Source organism: Choristoneura fumiferana, chromosome 17 (assembly GCF_025370935.1).
Source record: "Choristoneura fumiferana chromosome 17, NRCan_CFum_1, whole genome shotgun sequence".
Taxonomy (NCBI): domain Eukaryota; kingdom Metazoa; phylum Arthropoda; class Insecta; order Lepidoptera; family Tortricidae; genus Choristoneura; species Choristoneura fumiferana.
In genome coordinates this window covers 8,649,768-8,674,345 of record NC_133488.1, presented here as the reverse complement: position 1 = coordinate 8,674,345, position 24,578 = coordinate 8,649,768, and the positions used below count along the sequence as shown (strand labels likewise).

At 38.2% G+C, this 24,578-nt stretch overlaps 4 protein-coding genes across 5 annotated transcripts; 2 read left to right on the top strand and 2 right to left on the bottom strand.

Moving 5' to 3' along the window:
* Positions 1–577: 577 nt before the first annotated feature.
* Positions 578–11,101, top strand: LOC141437355 (DNA (cytosine-5)-methyltransferase PliMCI-like). Its single transcript, XM_074100662.1, has 8 exons — positions 578–868; positions 3,327–3,426; positions 3,516–4,002; positions 4,694–4,907; positions 5,233–8,224; positions 9,130–9,301; positions 9,764–9,945; positions 10,866–11,101. The coding sequence occupies exons 1-8, from the start codon at positions 786–788 to the stop codon at positions 10,947–10,949; spliced, it is 4,314 nt and encodes a 1,437-aa protein (XP_073956763.1). The 5' UTR covers positions 578–785; the 3' UTR covers positions 10,950–11,101.
* A 58-nt stretch (positions 11,102–11,159) lies between these two features.
* LOC141437357 (ESF1 homolog) lies at positions 11,160–18,475 on the bottom strand. Of its 2 annotated transcripts, XM_074100665.1 has the most exons (10): positions 17,772–17,861; positions 17,533–17,656; positions 16,425–16,605; positions 16,238–16,340; positions 16,034–16,151; positions 14,880–15,070; positions 14,204–14,290; positions 13,195–13,315; positions 12,710–12,907; positions 11,160–11,847 (listed from the first exon to the last, which is right to left on the bottom strand). In XM_074100665.1, the coding sequence occupies exons 2-10, from the start codon at positions 17,585–17,587 to the stop codon at positions 11,174–11,176; spliced, it is 1,728 nt and encodes a 575-aa protein (XP_073956766.1). In that variant the 5' UTR covers positions 17,588–17,656; positions 17,772–17,861; the 3' UTR covers positions 11,160–11,173. The 2 variants fall into 2 exon arrangements, with proteins under 2 accessions (XP_073956766.1, XP_073956765.1); XM_074100664.1 differs by lacking the exon at positions 16,425–16,605 and having other exon boundaries at positions 17,772–18,475.
* A 598-nt stretch (positions 18,476–19,073) lies between these two features.
* On the top strand, positions 19,074–19,754 carry LOC141437002 (TP53-regulated inhibitor of apoptosis 1-like). The gene is made up of 2 exons (XM_074100167.1): positions 19,074–19,350; positions 19,426–19,754. The coding sequence occupies exons 1-2, from the start codon at positions 19,204–19,206 to the stop codon at positions 19,522–19,524; spliced, it is 246 nt and encodes an 81-aa protein (XP_073956268.1). The 5' UTR covers positions 19,074–19,203; the 3' UTR covers positions 19,525–19,754.
* A 979-nt stretch (positions 19,755–20,733) lies between these two features.
* spt4 (Transcription elongation factor subunit spt4) lies at positions 20,734–22,641 on the bottom strand. The gene is made up of 4 exons (XM_074100166.1): positions 22,347–22,641; positions 22,143–22,249; positions 21,528–21,583; positions 20,734–20,920 (listed from the first exon to the last, which is right to left on the bottom strand). Exons 1-4 carry the CDS (start codon positions 22,413–22,415, stop codon positions 20,802–20,804), a joined length of 351 nt encoding a protein of 116 aa, XP_073956267.1. The 5' UTR covers positions 22,416–22,641; the 3' UTR covers positions 20,734–20,801.
* Positions 22,642–24,578: the final 1,937 nt, after the last annotated feature.

The window sequence follows — 24,578 nt, the reverse complement described above, 5'->3', positions numbered from 1 at the left end:
CTTCAGTCAATGCGTGCAGTGCGCAGCACAGTCAGAGTACTATTATATTATATATTCTATATTATATATATTATATATTCTGTGGTACTGTATAAAATAGTGCGCAGTGCAGTAGACAGTAAAGTAATCACATAACCACAAACTACCACAAGCCCAACATCTGGTTCATAGCTCGGTTTTATTTAATTTATATTCGCTTGTGTTGGTCATTTTGTTGCGGTTCTAACACCCTGTTTATATTTAACCCAGCTATTATTTGAGTGGCAACATTATTCAAATGTCATGGGCAAACAGACCAAAGAGTATAAGAAAACAGCCATCGGTGTCGGCTCCGACAGGTAGGTACATATTTCATACATTTTACTTGCCCCGATATCGTATCGTCGTCTGATACCAATATCGAATCAGATAATGTGAAAACGCTCTAAAAAAAAAGGTTAATTAAATGCAAAACTAGGTACCGATTTAGTTTCTATATACCGATTTTTTTAGATTATTTCTACCGAATTCTGATTTTTATGATCGGCAACACTGGTGTGACAGCGACTTGACTTGACTTGACATATGTATTGCGAGCGTAGCGGTAGCGTATGGTTTTCGCGCCGATTCGGCCGTACGATTATGCCAAGCAAATATTACAAATTTGTCTTATATTATCGCAATGATGGGTTTATACATTATCTTTTTTTTCTCTATTGATTGTTTGTAAATAGTGTAATTGTGTTTGTAAAATATATAGTAATAATTAGACCGAGTACAGCCAGCCGTACTTGTTCCTTGTAAACATGCCTTCCACAACAGATATCATACCCAAAAATAATAAGGAAAGTAGTCCAGAATCAAAGAATAGTAAAGCTACGCCGAACAAGTGAGTAACCCTTTATTACTATACTTAATTTCATTATTCAAGAACTGGCCAAAAGTCCTTTAATTTTGTGACATACCCAATAGTAATAGCAACTGTTTGCAAAAAAACTGTGCTTTGTCGAGTTCATTATTCTTATCTAAATACATCATGTAAGGTTTCTGTACCTCGAAAGCATAAGAGGAATCCTTATTGGATGACATTGTTGTCCATTCATCCTGTCTGTCTGTTACAACCCTTTTTCTCAGGAACGCATAGAGGTATCAATAACAATAGAATTTATTCACAGTAAATAGTTATAATAATTTTGCTCCCAAGTGACTTACAACTTCACACCGAGTATGACGAAAGTCACATAAAAGGGAAACAATAATGTACAACTCGTAATGTACGCGCAATAATGTACGACATGATAATCCGAAGCATTATTGCTTCCGATTATCATGCCATACATTATCATGGACGGGCATTATCAAGGCATACAAAATATTGCGCGCGCTGTAATGTACGTAGTGATAATCTGAATCCAATCGATTCAAATGAATAGACATTTTTCACTGCGGATCGAGCAAGCGCAGAAAGCAAGATCGATATAGTCGGAGCAGAACCGATCTGGCTGGGTAAGGTTGAAGGGCGAGGGCGTGCGAGCGAGGCGGTAGCCGCTCTCGCCCTTTGTTAGGTTTTTTTATTTATTTCAATCACGGAAATTGTAAGACAATATAATGCTTCGGATTATCACGTCGTACATTATTGCGCGTACATTATTGGTTCCCTGCTAGTTCGGTATGGGGTGATAATGCACGACATGATAATTTGTGCACATAAGCACGGATTATCAGGCCGTGCATTATTTAAGCGTGCATTAACAAGTCGTATATTAACTACACCCACATAAAACAATTCTAAATATAATTAAGAAAAACCAGCATACAAAATGGTCTGATTTTACAACTATCAAGTTCAAAAAATTGCATTTGCAAAAAAACACATCCCTCTTGTCAGGGAGGAAAAATTACATTTCTGAATAAGAGGTGTGAAAAATTGCATAGAATTAACAAAATCTGGTGAAGCTAACAACCTCCAATATTATTATTGTTAGGGTAGTATTTAAACGCACATCATCAAAGTCCTTTATTATCCAAAAAAAATCTAAATTCACATCAAAATTACTGATTGCACAGCAAAATACTGACTGAATGCTCCTCTCATCCACTCAAAGGTTGAATGGTAGAGATCCCTTAAAGGGATAAGTTCGCCTTTGTGCATATATTTCATTGTTTGTCATCTGTGTTTGTTTACTTATTTAGTCCAATAAAGAGTTTACATACATACATACATAAATACAGTGGAATCTTGATAACTCAAATGTCAATTGAAATGTAAAAAAATTGAGTTAATGAATGAGTTTTCGACTTAATAAGAATGTTGTTGCTAGTCAATAGCCAAATAAATACTGACCCAAGTGACCAATAATTAACAAACATAAACATCTGTGTTACTTAGAAAGTTTGAAGAATGTATTCATTCATTGCATGTGTACAAGGCATAAACAATAGATTAGTAGCCCCAAATATTTCTTTAGGTTTTTATTGCTGAGTTTGGGGAATTCTAAGTAAGACGTCATTATATTTTACGAACTATGACTTACCGAGTTTGCTTCGACTTACCAAGAATTACGTCATTATATTTTACGAACTATGACTTACCGAGTTTGCTTCGACTTACCAAGAATTACAACTTAACAAGGTTTGAGTTATAGAGATTCCACTGTACTCCACTCAAATTATTATGTGATGAACTGCAACTTATATTGTGGCATACCTCATTTTATTTTAAAGTAAAGCATTTTTATTATTACACAGCTAATAGAAAGGATATTATTAATTGCACATCAAATATATAATAACCTATTAATTTATTTTCAGCATTTATATACTTTTTACTTTAAATAAATTGTCCTATTATCTATTCATTCTGTGATACCACATAAGTTCTAAGTTTATGTTATTTCTAGATAAATGTATAAGTAGTTTATTTAGATACCTTACATAAAATTAATTTATAAGTGTACCTTAAACCTCTTCCTAAAAATTACATGAGGTTAAAATAGCATAATATGTTATGTATAAGTTAATTAATGTAATTAATTTTAAAATTGCCACGCCCCAACAGGGCATCATTTTTTATAATTTTTTGTAAAAGGTGTTGCAATAAATAAATACTGAATACTGAATACATAACCAGCACTAGTAGGGGCCAAATTATTTCCTAAATAAATAAGGTTCTGGCGCTTTGCCGGCCGCTACTAATTCATGTACAAAAGTACATATATAAATGATGATAATATGTAAATTGATAGGCAATTATTGATTTAATGTGCAATTAAAATATCCCTTATTGTTATTGTACAACTAAATTGTCTAATTAGTGTTATAATAAAAAATTGGTTACAAATTTCCAGACCAAAATTAAGATCTTCAAATGGGAAACAGCTGTCGATTACCAGCATGTTTGCAGTGAAGCGCAGCCGCAGTCCTATTGAAGACTCCCAACTGACTGCAGTATGTATTTCCAAATGAATCTTTAAAATTAAAATGAAAACTTTTTTCTTCTATTTTTATACAATTTGTACATAAAAAATTTTTTTCAGAAAAAACTAAAAATAAACAAAAATGGATCAGCAGAAGATGTCAAAGATATCAGATTATTAAATGAGGATGGACAATTAGATGATTCAACTACAAGTGACAGTGTTGAACCAAATAAAGATGTTGTTTTGAATCATGATAATAAATCATCTGATTGTAATGGGAATGATACCCAAAACTATATTAAAACTGACACAGAAGACATGGAAATCAACTGTAATGTTAATGGTACTAAAGAAAACTCAACAGAAGATAATGGTGATGATAAAGCAAAGAACTTTGATAGTCACAATGATGATGACAAAAACCTGAATGGTTCAAATGTTGAGTCAAATATCAAAACAATTTCAGTAGAAGCTAATATGGAAAGATGTGATACCTGTAGGCAGTTTATTAATAATTCTGATATAATTTACTATCAAGGACATCCTCAAGATGCTGTGGAGGAATTTATAGCTTTGACCAATGAAAAACTAGTTCTAGCATCAGGTAATTTTTTTAAATATAAGATTATATGAAAAATAGAAAAGATATGTTCAATTGTTTGTTTACTTTACAGCTTTGATGCAAATAAACAAAATGCTACAATCTATCCTAATGTTAGACTGTTAGACAACTGAGCTTATGCTTTTGCCTCATACACCTAAAGGTCTCTTCAAAAACAGACACTATTTACATTTTATTACAGTCATCTTTCATAAGTGGGGTTTTCATACATTGAGTTTGTGATTTAACTTCAACAGGTTCATACTATCATGAATATCAGAATAATTTTAACAAATAAGTTATCCTGTATATAGCAATAGCTTTTATTCTTTAGCTCAAGCCTTAAGCTATTGGAAAAAATAAACTATGTATTATTATAGAAACTTATTATAATCAAGTCTTATGTAATTACTAAGTCATGTCACAGTTATACAATAGTAGTCCTAGCGATGTTAGTTCCTTATGTCGCAGCTGATGCAAAGCAATAGTACCTATTCTTCACATCTCGCTATAGGCTTCTTAGAGGATACAAAACAGGGACAAATCACATTAATACCTACACTACCTTTATTATCCACTTCCACTATGTAACCTTTGCTTGAGTATAAAAACAAAAATTCAATTGCATGCTCTATTCTCGCCGATTTTCCGTTAACCTTTTGTATAGTACTAGCACTTGTATTTTTTTTTTCAGGTGATGAAGGGGACATAATGGAAAGACCTCAGACTAATATAACAGGGTATTCAATATTTGACCGTGAGGGGCATTTGTGTCCCATAGATGGAGGCCTCATTGAGAGTGATGCTCGAATTTACATGTCAGGATATTTGAAATCTATATGTTCTGAATCATCCGATATTGACGAAGAATCTGTTCCTGTGAAAGATGTGGGCCCCATCATAGAGTGGTAATTATTTAGTACTTGATCACTCCCTAACTGTTTTGTGGTTTCTATTCAAGTCTAGGTCTGTAGGTAAAAAAGTCAAATAAATTATAAATCTTTACATGTTTAATAATCTATACTATGGATTATAAATGAGTAATTTGTATTTTTTGAAATGAAAACATTTAGGTACCTACATCAGTAAAAAAACCTAATTGCTCCTAATTTGTAGATTTGTCATGCACATCAAAAATGAAGGAAAATTTGGTCAAATGTTTAGGGAAAGAGATTTTTACTAAGCAATGGACACCTTGTTAAAAATAAAGCTTATTTAATTTAATATTTCTAGGTTTATTCATGGATTCGATGGTGGCATGAAAAATTGCATTACACTTTCTACTGAGTTTGGAGAATACAATCTCATGAACCCTAGTGCTGAATATACACCACTAATGAATAACTTGTATGAGAAAATCAGGTTAAGTAAAGTCGTCGTCGAATATTTGGAGGAATTCCACTATCTTTTGCCAACTTATGTAGACTTGCTCGAAGTCATCCGTGAAGCTACTATTCCAGAATTAGGTGACAAGAAAATGACTGAAGAGATGCTCCACAAGCACGCACAGTTTGTCTGCGATCAAGTATTAAGCTTGGAGGCGGAAGAAGACGACGCTCCACTCATCACGCTGCCCTGTATACGGGAGCTGATAAAGTTGATGGGTATCAAATTCGGGAAACGTAGAATACGCGCCAAGATCGACTACAAAAAGGTAGACAAGAAAGCTTGGACGAAGGCGACCACCACGCCTCTCGTTCGGAAAACTTTCGAGAGCTTCTTTACGAATCAGTTGGATAAAACTAATCACGAGCTCGTGTTGCGGAGAAAGAGGTGCGGCATTTGTGAGGCCTGTCAGCTGCCAGACTGCGGCGAGTGCAACGCTTGCCGTGCCATGGCCAAGTTCGGCGGCCACGGCCGCACCAAGAAGGCCTGCGTGCGCCGCCTCTGTCCAAACATGGCCGTGCAGCAGGCCGAAGACTCCGACCCCGAAGATGACGACGACTACCGACAGATGCTCGACAAGAAACAACTTGACAAGATAGAGGACGCCGTACCCGTCAAACTCACCGGCTCCGGCAGCAGAAAAATCAAATGGATAGGAGAACCTGTCAAATCAGATGCCACCAAAGTCTACTACGAGAGAGTCGAAATCGACGGCTCCGAACTATGCAACGGTGACTATGTTATGGTCGAAACCTCTCAGACCAATATCCCCGCTCTTGTCGCCAGGGTCGTGTATATGTGGATGGAAACTATCAACCCTAAATCGGGTTACTTCCACGCCGAAGTATTCATTCGAGCCACCGACACGGTGCTGGGCGAAGTGGGAGATCCGAGAGAGGTATTTTTAGGTGACCGTTGCAGTCACGGGGCACCGCTGTCCTCGATTTTGAGAAAAGCTAACGTGGAGAGACGCGAAATTCCTAAGGATTGGTTCAGTTTAGGCGGCAAAGAAGTGGACGACGAGACGTTCGATGACGACGGGAAAACATACTTCTACAAGAAGTATTACGAGAGGTTCACCGCCCGCTTTGAGGATCTCCCGCAGGACCCGGCCTGCCCCAATGAGCTCCGGAAGCATCGCTTCTGCCCGTCGTGCGAGCGCAAGACGAAGCGAGACAGTAAAAACATCCCCAAAGTACTCGGCAAACTAACAGAGAACTCTGTCGTGGCGAAAGAGACGAACAGAATAGAATGGAGCTCCGTAATTTGGCAGGATCACGAATTCAAGAAAGGCTGCGGCGTTTTCCTCAAGCCAGGAACGTTCAAGTTCCCGAACAGTCTGATGAAGGCGGACGACGAAAAAGTGAAGCTGGAGAAAGTGGACGAGAGCATATATCCGGAGTATTACAGAAAGAGTGATAATAATCTTCGTGGTTCCAACGTGGACACGGGGGAGCCGTTCTGCGTGGGGCTGGTGGAGGCAGTGCTGGCGCGGGGCGGAGGCCCGCTGGTCGCGCCGCAGGACATACTGCTGCGGGCGCGCGCGCTGCCCCGCCCCGAGAACACGCGCAGGCCCGATCCCCACACTGCAGACCTCAACCTGGTTTACTGGACGGACGAAGTGCGAGAGATCCCCTTCAGCGCCGTCACGGGACCCTGCCACCTCGTCTGCGACGAAAACATCCCCGGCTCGAAACGCGACTGGCTCGCACGGGACCCCAACAGATTCTACTTCAGCCAGACCTACGACAGAGCCACCGGGCGGTTCTCGGAACTGCCGGAGATCGCGCGGAGCGTCGGTCGGGCGGAAAGGAGCAAAGACAAAGGCAAGGGGAAGGGAAAGTCGAGCAAGCCGGCCGCGCGCGAAGCGGCGGAGGCGACGGAGGCGGTCCGGCCCCTGCGGACTTTGGACGTGTTCGCGGGCTGCGGCGGCCTGTCGGCCGGGCTGCACGCGGCCGGCGTGGCGCAGTGCCGCTGGGCCATCGAGCACGTGGAGGCGGCCGCGCACGCGTATGCGCTCAACAACCCCGGCTGCGCGGTGTTCCGCGAGGACTGCAACGCGCTGCTGGCGGCCGCGCTGGCCGGCGCCCAGCACCGCGGCGCGCTGCGGCTGCCGGCGCCAAGGGAGGTCGAGCTGCTGTGCGGCGGACCGCCCTGCCAGGGCTTCTCCGGCATGAACCGCTTCAACTCCCGCGAGTATTCTAACTTCAAGAACTCGCTCGTCGCGTCCTACCTCTCCTTCTGCGACTTTTATCGCCCGAAGTACTTCATCCTCGAAAACGTGAGGAATTTCGTGGCGTTTAAAAAGGGCATGGTTCTTAAGCTGACGCTGCGCACGCTGTTGGACATGGGTTACCAGTGCACGTTTGGAGTGTTGCAAGCGGGAAATTACGGGGTGCCGCAGACCAGGCGCAGGCTGATCGTGCTCGCCGCGGCCCCCGGGTACTGTTTGCCTCTCTACCCGGAACCCACGCACGTGTTCAGTCGGCGCGCTTGCTCGCTCACCATCAACATCGACGGGAAACGATTCGTCTCCAACATCCGCTGGGACGAGTCCGCGCCGCGCCGCACCTGCACCATCCGTGACGCTATGTCCGATCTCCCGGAGATACCCAACGGTGCCAACAAAATAGAGATCGACTACGGCACGATGCCTGAAAGCCACTTCCAAAGACTCATACGCTCTAAGGACGAGAACGCAAAGCTTCGCGACCACATCTGTAAGAATATGGCGCCGCTGATCCAGGCGCGGATAAGCAGGATCCCGACGACACCTGGCTCTGATTGGAGGGACCTGCCTAACATATCCGTCACTCTCTCCGATGGAACGAAATGCAAGGTACGTCCACGTCGCTTTAATATTCTGTAGTAAAAATATTTTAGTATAGTAGTTATTTTCAAACATTTAATTTTTAATAGAATCTTTGCCATCCCATCTACACATCCATCCCCAAGTCAACCCGTGCATTAGAAGTGGGTGCACTTGCAAGATTTGAAGTTGGTTTATTCACAAACGAACATTGCAAATTAATTTAAATATTGGAGTTTATAAAAAAATAAGAGTTTTGTTTACACACATTAGCGGGTCGGCACTTTCGGTTTGGCTATATTTGTTGATCAACAAAACCGACCGAACCTCGTGTGTGTGGCAAACTCGAATGGCTTTTCCCCGAATATTTATAAATACATGTATTTGATTTGGGTGACACTCTTACCAGGCCCGGATAATACCGACCCTGTTTTTCGTGTACACGCCAATAGAAGCTCATGTCAGTTTCTATGGGCGTGTACACAAAAAACAGGGTCGGTGTTATCCGGGCCGGGAAAGAGTGTCACTCTTCGATTTTACTCCCATGCTGTGCCGATCTACGCCAGTCTGCATATGGGTATAGCAATCCTGATCCGCCATTTTTATTGTATTGTGTAAACATTTCAATTACTAGATTAACTCCAACAAGACAAACAAAAGCAATCTAAATAAAACCGTTAAAATAAACACGCTTGTCGCTACTTGCTGAACTGTCTATTTATTGGATTGGATCTGTAATTACTACGAAATTCTAGGTTCGTGTCGTACCTACCGTCTCTCTCACTCTCGTAAATAATAAACGTCAGCGGGACGGCAAAATACGAAGTTCGAATTTTGCACTACGTAGTGGGCCTAATAAATAAATAATTATTATAAGCTTGTTTTCTCCCTCGCGAAGAGCGATTTCAAATCTTAAATCTATTTGTCGTTGGCAGGTCCTCCAGTACCGGCACTTGGACGCGAGCGCGAAGGGCGGCGCGCGGCGCGGCGTGTGCGCGTGCGCGGCGGGCGGCGCGTGCGACCCGCTGGACCGCCAGGAAAACACGCTCATCCCCTGGTGCCTCCCGCACACCGCCAACCGACACAACAACTGGGCCGGCCTCTATGGTAACTTTTGTCCCTACCCCTGCGCAACGCTATACGCTGTGTATGCGCTGTGTTGCTGAGCTATATCGTCACTACTTAAAAACTCGTATCTCAAAGTAGATAATTTTTCTTAGTGGACCTTATGAACATTACGTCAAGGTTCAATTTTGTTGACATATTGATTTTAGATACTAGATTTTTCAAAGTAGTGACGATAATATTATGTAAATACGTTAAATTGTTACTTTGTAATGTTAATGTATGTTACGTTGTTTGTATGCAACATTTTCTTTCTTCCTTTCTACATAATATGGGATGTTGGAAAATGGGAATCATTTTTTTTATTCGTCCAAATCAATAGTGCTAATGATTATGAGTAAAAAGAACCCACAGTTAAGGGTACACTTAAAATGAAAATGCTATACGGCTTACGCTGACCTATGGAATAAGTTTTGGTTTTGTTTGAAACCGTTTTGTTTCCAGGTCGTATATCGTGGGGCGGCTACTTCAGTACGACGGTAACGGACCCCGAGCCGATGGGCAAGCAGGGCCGCGTGCTGCACCCCGCGCAGCCGCGCGTGGTGTCCGTGCGCGAGTGTGCGCGCTCGCAGGCCTTCCCCGACGCCTACGTATTCGCGGGCTCCGTGCTTGACAAGTACCGACAGGTGAGGCCGTACCGTACCTGGGCCCTGTATGTGGTCGAAAAATGGTTTGCTCATAGCTAGGATAGCTGAAGGAGATCCCTTTTCGGGATAAGCTCTCATTTGTTCTTCTCTCTGTGTATCTGTATTTATATATATTTTTATTTTTATATGCATGTCTATGTATGTATATACTTGTGTTTTCTGTACTGCTCACTGTGTCGGTATGCATGTACATTATCATGTTGTCGTCCGATGGTAAAATCCGCCAGATCAGCAAACACCGTCTAACACAAGGGTCGGCAATAGGCGCAAGACCGCCAAGTGTCTACTAAAACTATCTCAAGACTGTCGATGTCACTAATTTACCTACTTAAGTACTTAGCTATTTATTTTGTATACCTAGTGTATACGTTACTTATTTGCATATAAATAAATAATACAAAGAAATCTGGACCTTGATAAAATTTTAAACAACATTCTCGGACCCTACTTATAACTAATTGCTAACCGGACCCCCTTAAAACCATATCCTTCAAAGCTAATCGTTGTTTGATTTGCCTGGTGACTTGTCTCTTTATATGGTGAAAATGAATGACGGAAATTTGACCTAGTGTGTTAACTAGACTAAATACGATATGTACATACGATATATGTATGTGTAGATGTATTTTTGTTGCGTTTTGATATTCTGATCCACTGTTGATGCACCGCCTGCGGTAAACTAGTCCTTCCTTCTTTCTTTTAAAAGGTTGCCTGGAAGAGATCGCTCTTAAGCGATAAGGTCGCCTATTGCTTACCTTGTATTTTTCACTCTATGTACCTATTTTCTGTATCGCATACTATTTCTGGTGTACAATAAAGAGTCATTGTATTGTATTGTAAATACTCGTAGTTCTATGACTACTTCAGTTCAGACCGTTTTAAAACATTTTTTTTTGCAGATTGGCAACGCGGTGCCTCCGCCACTTGGAGAAGCGTTAGGAAGAGAAATCAGAAAGGCATTAGCGCAAAGCTCTTTGTCATGATGGTACTACTGATGTGCCTTAGAATCGTATTCCAATAAAATTGTTTTTACATTCGTGAACCATGTTAATAAACTATAATATGACTTGAATTTACCTAGTAAATAAGATATTTTTGATAAAATGTTTACAAGAATAAACGACATTTGAAATTTCTTGCTACTTTTCATTTTGATTTAACTAACATAATACCAAGAAAATTAAATTAATAAATCATAAATATTATACTATTTATTCAATACAGCTTTCGTTTTTCGTTTAATATTTTTCACAAGAAGACTTAATTCTGCTTCTTCCTTAGATTTCTTGGACGGTGCTTGCTCTCCAGATGGATTGTCAGTTGGTCGTCTTTTTAGTTTTTCTTGTATAAGCTTCTCCATATTTTTAGTCTTCTTGAAATTAGGGTCTGTCGGGTCAATATTAAAGTGGTGAGAATTGTATATAGCAGAGAACCTCTGATCTTCCAAGTCTATCTCGAAATCTGGTAAAGCTTGTTTTTGTTCTAGCATCTTCTGTTTCAGTTTCTTTTTCCTCTTAGATTTTTTGGACGTATTTTCTGCTTCCTGAATTTTCTTGAGACTGAAATGCATTTTGCCGTCATCTTCATCATCCAATAGTAGTTCTAATTCCGCTTTCCGTTTCTCATCTACTTCATTTACATCTGTCTCGATCACATTTTGTTTCTTTTTCTTCTTGGATTGCTTGAACTCTGGTTTATTAAATTCTTCAGCGAAATAGGGATCATTCATGTCCACATCAGAAGGAATATCGTCCGAAGCCGTTTCCTCGTCTGAGGATCCTTCTTTATCTTTTTCTGCCTTTTGCTTGTTTAATCTTTTTTGCTTTTTCTTTTCTTTCTTCTTGTTCATTAGTTTTTCAAATGGAGTCAGGTCTTTATCATCTAAAATATCAAAAAGAATATGGATTTGAAAATATTACCTATAAAAACAACAAAGTAATCTATTGGGCTTTAGTAGCTTGTAATTTTGCAAAGTTTCTTTTTCATGTAGGCGAGCACTAGGGATGGGTTTTGGAAATTTTACCTCTAAATAAGTGAAACAAGGGATGAAATAATGTATCGATGATTGAAACGGCTCAAACTACATGTATTAAATTTTACGGGTGTGATGGAATGTTGGCGCAGTAGTTTCAGAGATAAAAAGGAGGACTGGTCAATTTTAATTTAGGTACCATCAGCCCAATATGTGGTCTACCACCCTTAAGTTGATAATCATTTGCATGTCATAAAACAATGCCAATAGACGTGTATGTCAAATTGAAAGTTCGACTTTAGCGACATATCGTCACTACTTAAAAAAAAAACTCGTATCTCAAATCAAACAAATTTGACCCTTAAAATAATGATCATAAAGTTCACTCGGAAAGATCATCGATTTTGAGATACCAGCTTTTTTCAAAGTAGTGATTCATTTCATAGGAACTTGTTTCAAAATTGATAGACCCCTTATTTGGCTAAAGGTAGTAATTTCATATATCTACAGTCGAACTGGACTGTTGGAGATTTCCAACCTCAAGTACACATATTCGATACACATAAAAATACATTAGATGGAGAAAAAGAAAAAAAAACATCGAATAGTATAAAGTGGACTCCACTCAGCATAATGTTACGGTTACGGCAAGCCGTAACGCTTTTTTTCAGTGGGGCCCATTTAAAAACTAAAACATAAAAACATACAACACACTATGACGACACGAACGCCAGCGAAAGGAAGTGTATGGGAAAACAAAGTTATCCTCACCTTGTGTCATCTTTTTTTTAACAAGTTCCTTTGCCTTGTCTTTGACGCCCAAGCCCCACGTGATCTCCATTTCCATGTCTTTGTTCTTTTTGCTCTCTTCCTTTTTGTCGATTTCTTCTAGCAGTTTCTTGTACTTCTGAATGGGATCTTCATCGTCGTCTGGCAGCGAGTCATTAGTGGGAGCAACCGGATTGTCATCTGAAATAATAAAAAATAAAATAAATCTCATGGGACACTTGACATTAATTGACCTAGTTCCAAACGGGAACTATATTTTGTCACTTAAATTTAGATTTGTCACTGAACTGCGATGCCCTATTTATACCTATCTATGTTGTGATTTGAATAACAAACACACACACAAACTTTCGCATTTATAATATAAGTAGGAAAGTAGGAAGTAAAGTAGCACTTGTCACTTTTGTGGCATAGGGGGCAGGTCTCACTGCATGATGACTGAACTCCAATACAAATGTGTGCCGTACCTTCGTCTTCGCTGTTGGAGGCCAGATACTCCTTGAGCGCGTCCTCGTCGAGGTCGCCGGAGCGCGCGCCGCGCAGCGCCTCGGCCCGCGCCGGCGCCGTCGCGTCCCACGTCAACTCCACCTGGCGCAAGTTAAATTTACAATACAATAAAGCTGCATTTACATTCATCGGTCATGTTGTGTCGTGCGTGACGCACCAGAACGGTATCGGTTTCATACATTTTATATGGTTGCGTTCACATTTATCTGATGCAGTGTGTTGTGACGGTTTGTGTTGTGTCGCATCAAAGCTATACTTAGATAGAAAGAGAGAGACAGAGAGCATCACAACACAACACGACAGATAGGCTTAACTCTTTTTGAACACCAACACATAACAGTACAGAAAACACAGGTATGTATTTATAAGGATATAAAGATTTTCTAAGGCAATAGGCGGCCTTATCGCTTCAGAGCGATATCTTCCAGGCAACTATTACAATAGACAGAAGTAAGGAATAAATTTAAACAGGTGGTGCAATTTACAATACTTACAAATCTTACAAAACAACACTTAAGTAGGTACGTAAGTTTACTTATTTTTATTTTATATATTTTCCAAAAATATTCTAACATTACAGGTTTGACATAATGCGATGGCAACTGCCAAGGGGCCCCGCGCGCAGAAAAAAAAAGGTTATACAGAGCCAATATTTAATCGGAAAATTTGTATCCTCAATGACAATTGTTATTCATCGACGCATGCCGTCAGCTCATTTAATTGAACTTATGAACTAAAAAAAACTGGGGGGCTACTACGAAGTTCGAAAATCGAAATTCATGTCGTACCGTCGTCCCCCTCACACTCATATCAAATACTTAATATAAGCGTCAGCGGGATAGCAAGATACGAAGTTCGAATTTTGCATTTCGGCCTGATCTTCGGTCTATTCACAAGAACTCGCAAGAGGCACGAATGAATTGAATGAGTGAATGAGCGGTCAAAACATTCGAATTTTCACCAACTAACCTTAGCTTGCTGTAACGCCGTGGTCGTGAACAGTCGTGGCCGGTATTTCGACAAGTCCGGCAGCTGGCTGCATGACTCGCGAGGTTCCTGGGATTTTTTTAAATAATGGCATCATGATTATGTTATGACTAGCCTTCCACTAATGGGACCAGTCTGAAAATCAACTCTGGGTACACGCAATTGTCCAATTGCCGTATTGTCTAAGGGTCTCTCCACATCTATTGACGCGGAATCGGCTAAAGCCGACCGACAAACGCTTTATGTTCACGCAACAAGAGCGAAAAAGATGTCAATCGGTTCGGCCGACGCGAAACGACGTTTACCGACGGGGAGACGTCTTTTTCGCTCTTATTGCGTGGACACGATTCCGCGTCGATATAGATGTGGGGAGACCCTTACGCTTTTAGGGCCAAGGGTTTGGAACGAACCTTTTATTTTTATAACATTATCATCATCTCAGTCTATAGGTATACATCGGGATGTATACCTATAGACTGGCAGGCACACAGTTCTCCTCTCAAAATGAGAGAGCTTAGCCCGTAGTTTCTACGCGGGCTCCTGGTAAATTTCGAATGTAATTTCGCACATGAATTTCGTAAAACTCGACTCGCCTTGAGAGACCATAGTTCAAACCACTAGACCACTATGGTCTAATACGTGTATAAATTTAAAACACCTGATCGAAGGTGACGTCGTCCGGTATAAATCGCATGTCGAAACGCGTCGCGCTGCTTTCGTACTCCATGCCGTCGCACTCGCTGTACAGTTTGTCTGCGGTGGCCACGGAGTCACACTCCACCACGGCGTAATAGTACTTCAGTCTGTTCAACTGGTAGCGGCGAAGTTTCTCCATGTGATATGTTGAACCTGAAATTTTAACATTCATTATTTATGGGCTACCGAGTTTTTAACGCTAATCAATGTGGGTATGGGGGAAGGGGGGTGAAGGAGGATCGAGACGAAGTGCGGCGGCTCAAGACAGGTTGGACAAAACGCGCGTGTTTTTAGTTATTTTTGTCGTATTCTTAAAACAAATATTTCAAAAATGTAATGTTAATGTTTATAACCGAAACTGATGACCTGTTTTTGAATATTACCGCAGTCCTTTTCCTAACTAAAATGTAATGTAAATAAAAATTCTCAACCAGGACACTTTGTTTTCTGGTCATTTTATATTTACTATAAAAAAGGATGTGGGTATAACAGATAATAATTTAAATACGGTATTTGACAACTGAATTTGCCATTTCTTATATATTATTATGAAAATATAGATATACAGACAGTGTTTAATGAAGAGAAAACTTAAATCGGTTAAAAATTGAATTTATAATATTTTTTTAAAATCTACTATATACCTGTCTCTTTCTCAGACGCTTTTCTTTATGCAGCAAGTCTAATCTTGAATTTCAAACCTTTATAACTTTGTTATTTGTAAAGGTAGATTAAAAATTGTTTCTCTATTTGATATAAGGCATTTTGAAGTTTTAATTTATAAAACATATAAAAATAACAAATTGTCAAATAAAAATAAATAAATAAATATCATGGGACAATTCACACCAATTGACCTAGTCCCAAAGTAAGCTTAGCAAAGTTTGTGTTATGGGTACTAAGCAACGGATAAATATAATTACATAGATATAGATACATACTTAAATAGATATTAAACACCCAAGACCCGAGAACAAACAATCGTATTTTCATACGAATATCTGCTCGAACATGGGAATCGAACCCGGGACCTCAAGCTTCATAGTCAGGTTCTCTAACCACTAGGCCATCTGGTCGTCGTCGTCGTCAAATACCGTATTAAAGTATTTTACAAACCTTCCTCATTCCCTCCATCATCAGACAAGCCACTGTCAACCTGCTGCTCAGTCAACTCAATAGGGCCACGGACTTCTTCTTCTTGCATCCTTTTCATACCATACTCTGATGGATAAACCTTAAGGAAGGAAATATTGTTAATTGATATCAAGACATTAGGCTAATGTACTAAGTTAATTTATGAATGTCAAATGACATACTTACTGTGACTTTGTAAATGATGCCTCCTGCTGGCAAGAATGAACTGAGCAGTACCATGATGTCTGTTGCTTTTATGTTGTCCCAGTCCAAGTTACAGATTGCTAATCTATACATAAAGAATTAAAAAAAACCATCAGTGCACAGTGAGAAACCTTTCAAATAACTTATGTATAACCATAATTCAACTTACTGGGCCGGATTTAGAGGTGTGTAGGCCTCGGGGCAACTGTGGAGTGGGGACCACCCCCCCACCCAAACTTTTCCAAATAAATTTAACAGTGTGATTGGGCCAGTCAACTTTTTTACCCACATTAATCTGTCTGCGACATTTTTCAAACAACAGGAGAGTTTTGCAGGTAAATATGTTTTTTCTGTAATTTAATAGATGTTGTACATTAATACATGCCATCCTACGTAAGTTCAACCTATTAAACCGTGAAATATCTTGTTGTAAGTATGATATTTTTGTAAGTCCAGACACATTTTGTGTAACGCAGGAGACGCCCAAAGTGTCGGTAAAATAGTTGATTGGCCCAATTATGTTTGTACTTACTAGACAACAAGCTTCTCATGCCTATACAAAACTGTCCTAAAACCAATATGGACATATGGCATCCAGCTGTGGGGCTCTGAATGCAACTCTAATATCGCTTTAATACAAAGAGCTGAAGACTTTATACATAAGCAAATTGCCAACATGCCCTGATTCATCAGGAATTCAGAGGTCCATCAACATCTAAGGCTTAACAGAGTGAAACAAGAAATTAAGTAATATTCAACAAAATACAAGAGTGACTTCAATGCCACCCTAACCAGCTGGCAGCATTACTCACTGAGTGTGACTAGATAAGATGTCTTAAGAGGCGAAGAATCCTATAACTCATACTACCTCAAGTGCCAGTCATTTCACCAGCTGTCTTACTCTCCATGCCGAAAAACAACAGTGCAAGCACTGCTGCTTCACAGCAGGATTAGCAAGCAAGATGGTGGTAGCAATCCGGGCGGACCTTGCACAAGGTCCTACCACCCTGCGGGTAATGCTATACTTGTATAACAGTTTTGCTATAATGACAACCTTTCAAATATTAATAAGCAATACACCATAACATGTATTACGTTGTTTTAATATTATAGTAGTATAGAATATTCCTTTATGTTAACTTTTAAGTAAGCTAATTTGTATAATATGTTGGTACGCTATCACATTGGTTTTATGTCCTGTAATGATGGTTCAATGTTTTATTAAATAAAAAATAAATAAAAAAAACATTACCCTGCTGTTTCCAAATGATACAGACCTCTTAGTGGACTCCTCGGTGGTTGCGGCCTCAGCGTCCAACTCGCCCCATTCATGCTCTACTTCACTTTCACTTTCTTCTTCACTGCTATCCTCATCTGAAGAGCTCTCAGTTAGCAGTACACCTTTAAAAAATATGTAGATATTGTTAAAAAATAAACCGATTTTTTTTTTAGATAATAAAACCTGACTGCAAAGATTTGAAAACACCCAAAAAAAAGGTAATTTAGTTGTTTATACCTTCTCCCCGGGCATAATCAATGTCCAAATCTAGCAACTTCTCCTTGGTTTTATGATTTAATTTTCCACGGACTAACTTATCATTCTGAAACTTGGTAGATTCCTTGTCATTCTGCTCGTCGTCGCTTTGAGGCCGCCTAACAAATTTCCCCGGAACTACATTATCAGGCTGAGCCGACTCTTCAGATGACTTCTCTTTATTTTCCTCATTCTCCGAATCTGAACTCTCTTCTGAATCTTCCAATTCATAGTATTTTCGTAAATTCTCCGTACTAGTTTCATTCACTGGTCGTCCTCTCTTATCTACAGTATATTTCACTTTAAATTTAGAATCATTGAACATAGACTGAAATCTTTTGTCGATTTTAACTTTTCTTTCATGTTTAGGTATTTGTCTGTAGCGAGGATCATTTAAATATTTTGCGAATCGGCTGTCTTTAAGTATATCACCCATGCTTGACGACGTAAGAATTAAAATACTTGTTCATTCAGTTCTCCTTTCCTCCTTTCATAAAACAACACGAATAAATAGAAAAACAGCATAACCTCAAACGAAACGTCAGATTGAAAACAACGTGATACGTTAGTAGTCTCTTAGTAGTCTGCAGTGCTACTACGAAACTTGAAACTCCAAGTTCGTATCGTACCGTCCCTCTCGCTGTCGTATTAAATAGTATAAGTGTTACAGAGACCGCACGACACGAACTTCGAGTTTCGTAGTAGCCTTGCTGAGCTTATACTCTTTGAGTGAGTCTGAGCTAGCTACTATTCTTGTAATCTGTGGTAGTCTGTGACAACGTGAAGGTGACCCAACCCAACCAACGTTACGTTGCGTTTTTAGTCCAAGTAGGTAATTAAAATTTTAATATTTTTGCCCTGGTGAAAGTAATTTACATCAGGGATAGTAAAATTGTTTTCTTTTTTATATGTTACTTTGTTCCAATAAATTTTATCATTGATATTATCTCAGCTCCATCCCGAAAGCTATAATAATTACAACGATACACCACAACGTTTTTTGCGTGCAAAGAAATGTTCAGAAATGAAGGTTTGGATGTGTATTTTTTGCCAATCAATAATTTTCAAAGACAAGGATAGCAAAAATATTATCTTGAACAAAATAATCATTACATTAACTTTAGTCTCTATGTTAATAAGACTACATTATGTTCATGATGTATTAATACAATCAAAGGAAGTTGAAAAAGAGTGCAGCGCTGTCAAAAATGTTACAATTTGATTATTCTAGTAAAATTCTATAAATATGTTAGAAAATACTGCTGTACAACTGTCAAAATTCAGCTGCTCGCCTCGCTCTCACTCGCTCATTGATCAGCCCTCGTCGAGTTTCGTTCGTCAGTTTTTTATTATTCGTTTGATTATAATTTCGATTTTATCAAACCATCAAGTCGTATAGTTTGTTATATTAAATATGAATAGTATCGGGGAAGAGTGCACTGACTTAAAAAAGAAGTACGATGATTGTTTTAATTCATGGTTTACCGAAAGATTTTTGAAAGGGGACCACGACGATTCAATGTGTGCCGGAATATTCAAGATTTATCAGGAATGTGTTAAGGTAGATAACTAGATAAGACGATCTTTAACTGAAAATTTTATTGAATTAATTTACATAATTTTCGTTGTATTTCAGAATGCAATGAAGCAGCAAAACATAGATTTTAAAGAAATTGATAAGGATGTTCTGGGCACAGAGCACGAGTCCAAGGCGCCTCCATCGGGCAGCAGTTGACAGAAGATCAGCTGTGTCTGTGGTTTAAGTTCCATCAAATTTTGGAACCTTCTGAAGCAGCAAAGTCAGTTGGAGTACAATGTGAATAACAATACCTCATTGATTTGATATCATTTCATTACCAGAACTACCTTCACGCTCTTGGCGCAATAAGCCTTGATTTGATATCAGTTGTTAGTTATTTTAGTTAAAATGTGTAGAAGACCTAAACAATAGACTGTAAATGTGAACTAAGTTTTATTTTTGCTATTTGTAGTTCAATAGTGTTTATGCAGGAAAAGTATTTAACCCGTCCTCTGCTGTCTGATGCATCGGCTTTTGTAATTATTTTGCAATTATTGTATGTACTGCGGTCTTTTGGATTATGTCAGAATAATGTTTTTTCCAATTAATTGCTCAAAAGCCAATACAATGTAAACTAGTTTTTTTCTCAAACTTTTTGATGTTGCAACCCTCCTTGGTTTTGAACAATACTTGTAAATCAAGTTAAATATTAAAACATCTTCCATATAACAAAATCTTAGACAAGCATTGGGCATGTGTTTAATTAACAAGCCAACTCCTGGATTCTTGGCACTCGATGCATAATGTTAAAAATAATTAACCATGGGGTCATTCAAGTATTATGTAAGCAGAATTTTAGTAATTTTTAACCCCATGTACAGTCACCTACATTAATATCTGCCACAGTGGGGTATTCAAAAATATCTGTAATGTCCTACCAGCCCTAGATATAGTTGTATCAGATATTTATGCATGCTTTGTTATGTCAGATATTGACACTGGTGACTGTACAAGGGCTCTGTATGTTTTTATGGTAAAGCTATCACACTTCATCAACTTCATAACTAGTTCAACAGTTTCAAAACTTTCAGCTTCCTTCATTTAAATTTTCACTGCCACCTTGAAGTAAATAAAACTGAATTTGCATTACCATAACATTAGTTTTGCTCATGCCTAAAATACCAAATTTTTCAAAATACTATGTTACCTATTTACTACATTTCAAGCTTACTGGAGTCTTGTTGCACCACGTTGCATGAAGATTAGACTTTTTATGGTGAAATGTCTTATTTTGGACATCTGAAATAATGAAAATGTAATAAATATGAAATGTAGTATTTTAAAAATTTGGTATTTTAGGGTTACTTTAAGCACATGATTGTTAGACAATTTATGTTGATTGTAAATAGAAAAATAAAAATCAAATTCTTTATTACATACAATTTTATTTACTTAAAGTTTATGGTACTTATACTTAAAGATGTTGGTTAAGATTATCGCTGGCTGGTGTCCCTTGGCCGATAGGAAATTCCTCTGCTTTTCATTTCTCGGATGACTCCTGCAGGCAAGCGACCAGACACTGAGATTGCGTAGACTCCTTTAACAAACCGACCTGTGGGACAAAAACATATTTTATATTAATTTATCCACTGAAATAACTCTGAAATGGAAATAGGTAACAATATAAATAATATTTTCATTAGTGACAGTACTAAAAACTTTCATAGTAATATTTATTTATTTTTTAAATTAAAAATGGTGATAATGAAAATGATAAATAAACACACAGTAATAGGGTAGTAGTCCACATAAGGCATCATCAAGGGGGACAAGGGGGACACAGCCAAAAAAATTCAACTAACGAGAACTGTCAACCATGAAGAGCCCAAAAACAACCTCACTAGGCAGTGAAATGGTCCAAGAATTCCAAGATGTATTTGTTATGTGATGTAGATCATTATAACTATTAATGGTATTGTAACAAATGATTTCATATAACTAAAGGGGCTTCTAAATGGGCTACATTTTCACTGCAATCTGTGGCCGACTATTATTGGCATCTTGCTCTTGCCTACGGTGTAAGAGAAGGACGGTCGTAGTTACTGACCACAAATTGCAGAAAAATATGACCCATTTAGAAGCCCCTTAACAATTGGTAAAAGTTAAATGTTAAATGGTAATTGTTAAATGGTCAAGATCAATTTAAAAAGTAAACTTACTGATGCGCTGCCACTTGCAGACCCAGCTATCTTCAGGACTCATCACAGCAATCATTCTGTAAAGAAAATGTCTCCAAACTAGTACATTTTTCAAAATACAGGTACAGTCACCAGCATTAATACTGTGCCAGTGCAGAGTGTGCAAAATATCACCAGAGCAACCAGAGCGAAGTGCCGTTGATACAATGCTTGAATCTTGGTTAAGACCTTTAATAATGTTATAGCCCAATGAAAAAATGTTGATGAAAGATTTGCTAATATGGTGCAATTAATAGCAATACGTATGCTAAAATTGCAGCATATTTAATAAATATTATATTTTTACAAATGATATTTTTAACTGATTTGTGGTTATTTACATTGGATATTATTTTCCACATTACATAGACCACATTTACCTTTCATTATGTCCCAATATTTTGACACAGTTGATCACACATATTCACAGTTAAAAAGGTATAGTAATCATAACTTTAAGTATAATTAACTATATGACATCATAAAACAAAACTACTAAAATGAAGTTATATCATGTGGGTATGTATATAACAAGAAAGTATGTAAGATTAAATCCGTTTCTATTAGTTTACCATAATGTTTAAGAAATATACTCACCCATCAAAATTGTTACTCGTGCAATCATAAACATTGTCCTTGTTTGTTTTCATTCGCAGGAAATCATCGCAATTGTCACAGCCGTCGTATTCAAATTGATCGAAAGTCTGGAAGCAAGCAGCAGATTGTTAGCGATTTACCATATTATATAGATAACATATAGATATGTAGATATTAAAATGAAAATGTTGGCGCAGTACGAACCTTAATAAGGGAACAAACTAAGCAGGCCCGCAGTCCTCTCAAATCTTTTGGAACAGTTTCCAAAGACATTTTGCACTTTACCAGAATACACTACTAAACTGGCGACCACAACTAGCGAAAGTAATCTGAATACTGACGAAAATAAAATAAATACAATGCTCGCTCTAATGACAACGAATGAACGAATCTATTATCTGGTAAGCTGGTGGTTTGCTGGTGGTGATGCTAATAATCAGAAAGAATGACTATGACTGACACTAATGAATGACAGACAAGTGACATGACAGTTGCATAGAGTAAGTACTGTTTTTTTTATTTTTCGCACCACGAAAAAGACAAAAGTTTTCTGTCTAGGAAGCACCACTATTTAATCTTAATTGTGATATTAACACACTATGGTATGGTCTTTGCATACAAAATGTTTATTTTCATATCTCATCGCATTAAATAAGCTAAGTATCAATAATTACAGACAATAATCTCATTTAAATAACACTTAAAAATGCAAAAACAATAAACCAATGAGTAATTATTTGTTTTTTTTTTGTCTTAAACTGAACAAGGCAAAGCAACATATTCATACAACCATGTCTTAAGCTTTTTTAGGGTTCCGTACCCAAAGGGTGCCAACGGGACCCTATTACTGAGACTCCGCTGTCTCTGTCTGTCTGTCCGTCTGTCACAGGGCTCTATCTCTGAAGCCGTAAAAGTTAGACACTTGAAATTTTCACAGATTATGTATTACTGTGGCCGCTATAACAACAAATACTAAAAATAAAATAAAGTTACAAATTAAAGGGGTCGTCATACAAGAAAAGTGTTTTTACCAGTTTTTTGGTTGCTAGGCGTTGTTAGCCGTTGCTAAGGCGACCGAGTAAGTACCTTTAAGTTTGCGATTTTAATGATGTTTTATAAAAGCTTCGATAATATAAAATAGTGACTGTCTGATTGTGTGGTTTATTCGTTTTTGTGCAAAGTTAATAAAGCAATTTATGAACCACAAACCTCAATGAAGCCAACTTTGACAAAGCGCTCGCCAAATCCACACCGTGCTAATCACTATGTTTACCTATTGTTTTTTTACACTAAAAAAATCATACTAAGTATTTAACACTATTTACAAGGTTTATAATACAGTTTAAAATTTATACGCATTTATAGCTTCTTATTATTATTTAATTTAACTTCAACTTCAACTTTTTGCTTAATGGTATTTAATTTAATTTAATTACACAACATACGAAGTCCGCCGAATTTCCCGCGAGTGAACCGTAGTATAAGTACCTGACAGCTATTTTTTTTTGATCCGCGCGCGGAGTTTTTAGGGCAATGGATTCAGAAGCAAACAGCCAGAACCAAAGAGGATGAGAATTCAAATTGTTTTTTATTCGAAATTTGGAAGCTAAATTTGACCCACTTCCAGTGGTCCGATCGACTTGAAATTTGGCATACTTATGTAAATTTGGTGACAATACAATAATCTGGTAGTGACATCTTGGTGGTCCTGCCAGGATCGTCTCTGCAGGAGGGAACTCCTCAATAGTTAATAGTACCGACTTGAAATTTGGTACAGATATGTAGTTTAGACGACAATGCAAGTACAGTCAACAAAAAGTACATTTGGCAAAAAAAGCTTGTATTAAAAATGAAATTTACTAACTAACAACTGGTAGCATGGTCACAGGGCGGACACGCCATACAAAATACGCGTTCTTGAATCTACATAGGCACGACGATGTCTGTACACGCGTCAATGTGTGCGTAAGCTGCACAGGGCTGACTATCGCAAAACCCTAGTACTATAGGCTTAAATGTGTAAATAAATGTAATCGTTAATCATATATTTTTATTTAAACCTACTTAAAATGTGTCTGTCTATGTATTTAAGCATTATTATTTTAAATTACAATAAATATATGACTACAAACTTGAACGAATTATTCGGTACCTAATTAGTTATTTCATGTCGTATTAATCGCGATACTTTTAGAAAGTATTATTATTAAGAAAATGAAGTAGGCAGGGTAGGAATCTCAATTTCTCGCGCGCCCACTGACAAGTTGGCGCTTGCTCGCGGACTCACGGCCACCGAGCCGAGCAATGAACTGCCGGCGCGCGGATTTCACGGAAAATTATGTGACTGTACGAGCGACAAATTATTAGAATATGATTGATTTTCGAGTTTTTAGGAAATAAATACAAATGAATGTTTTATAAATTAAAGTTTATTGT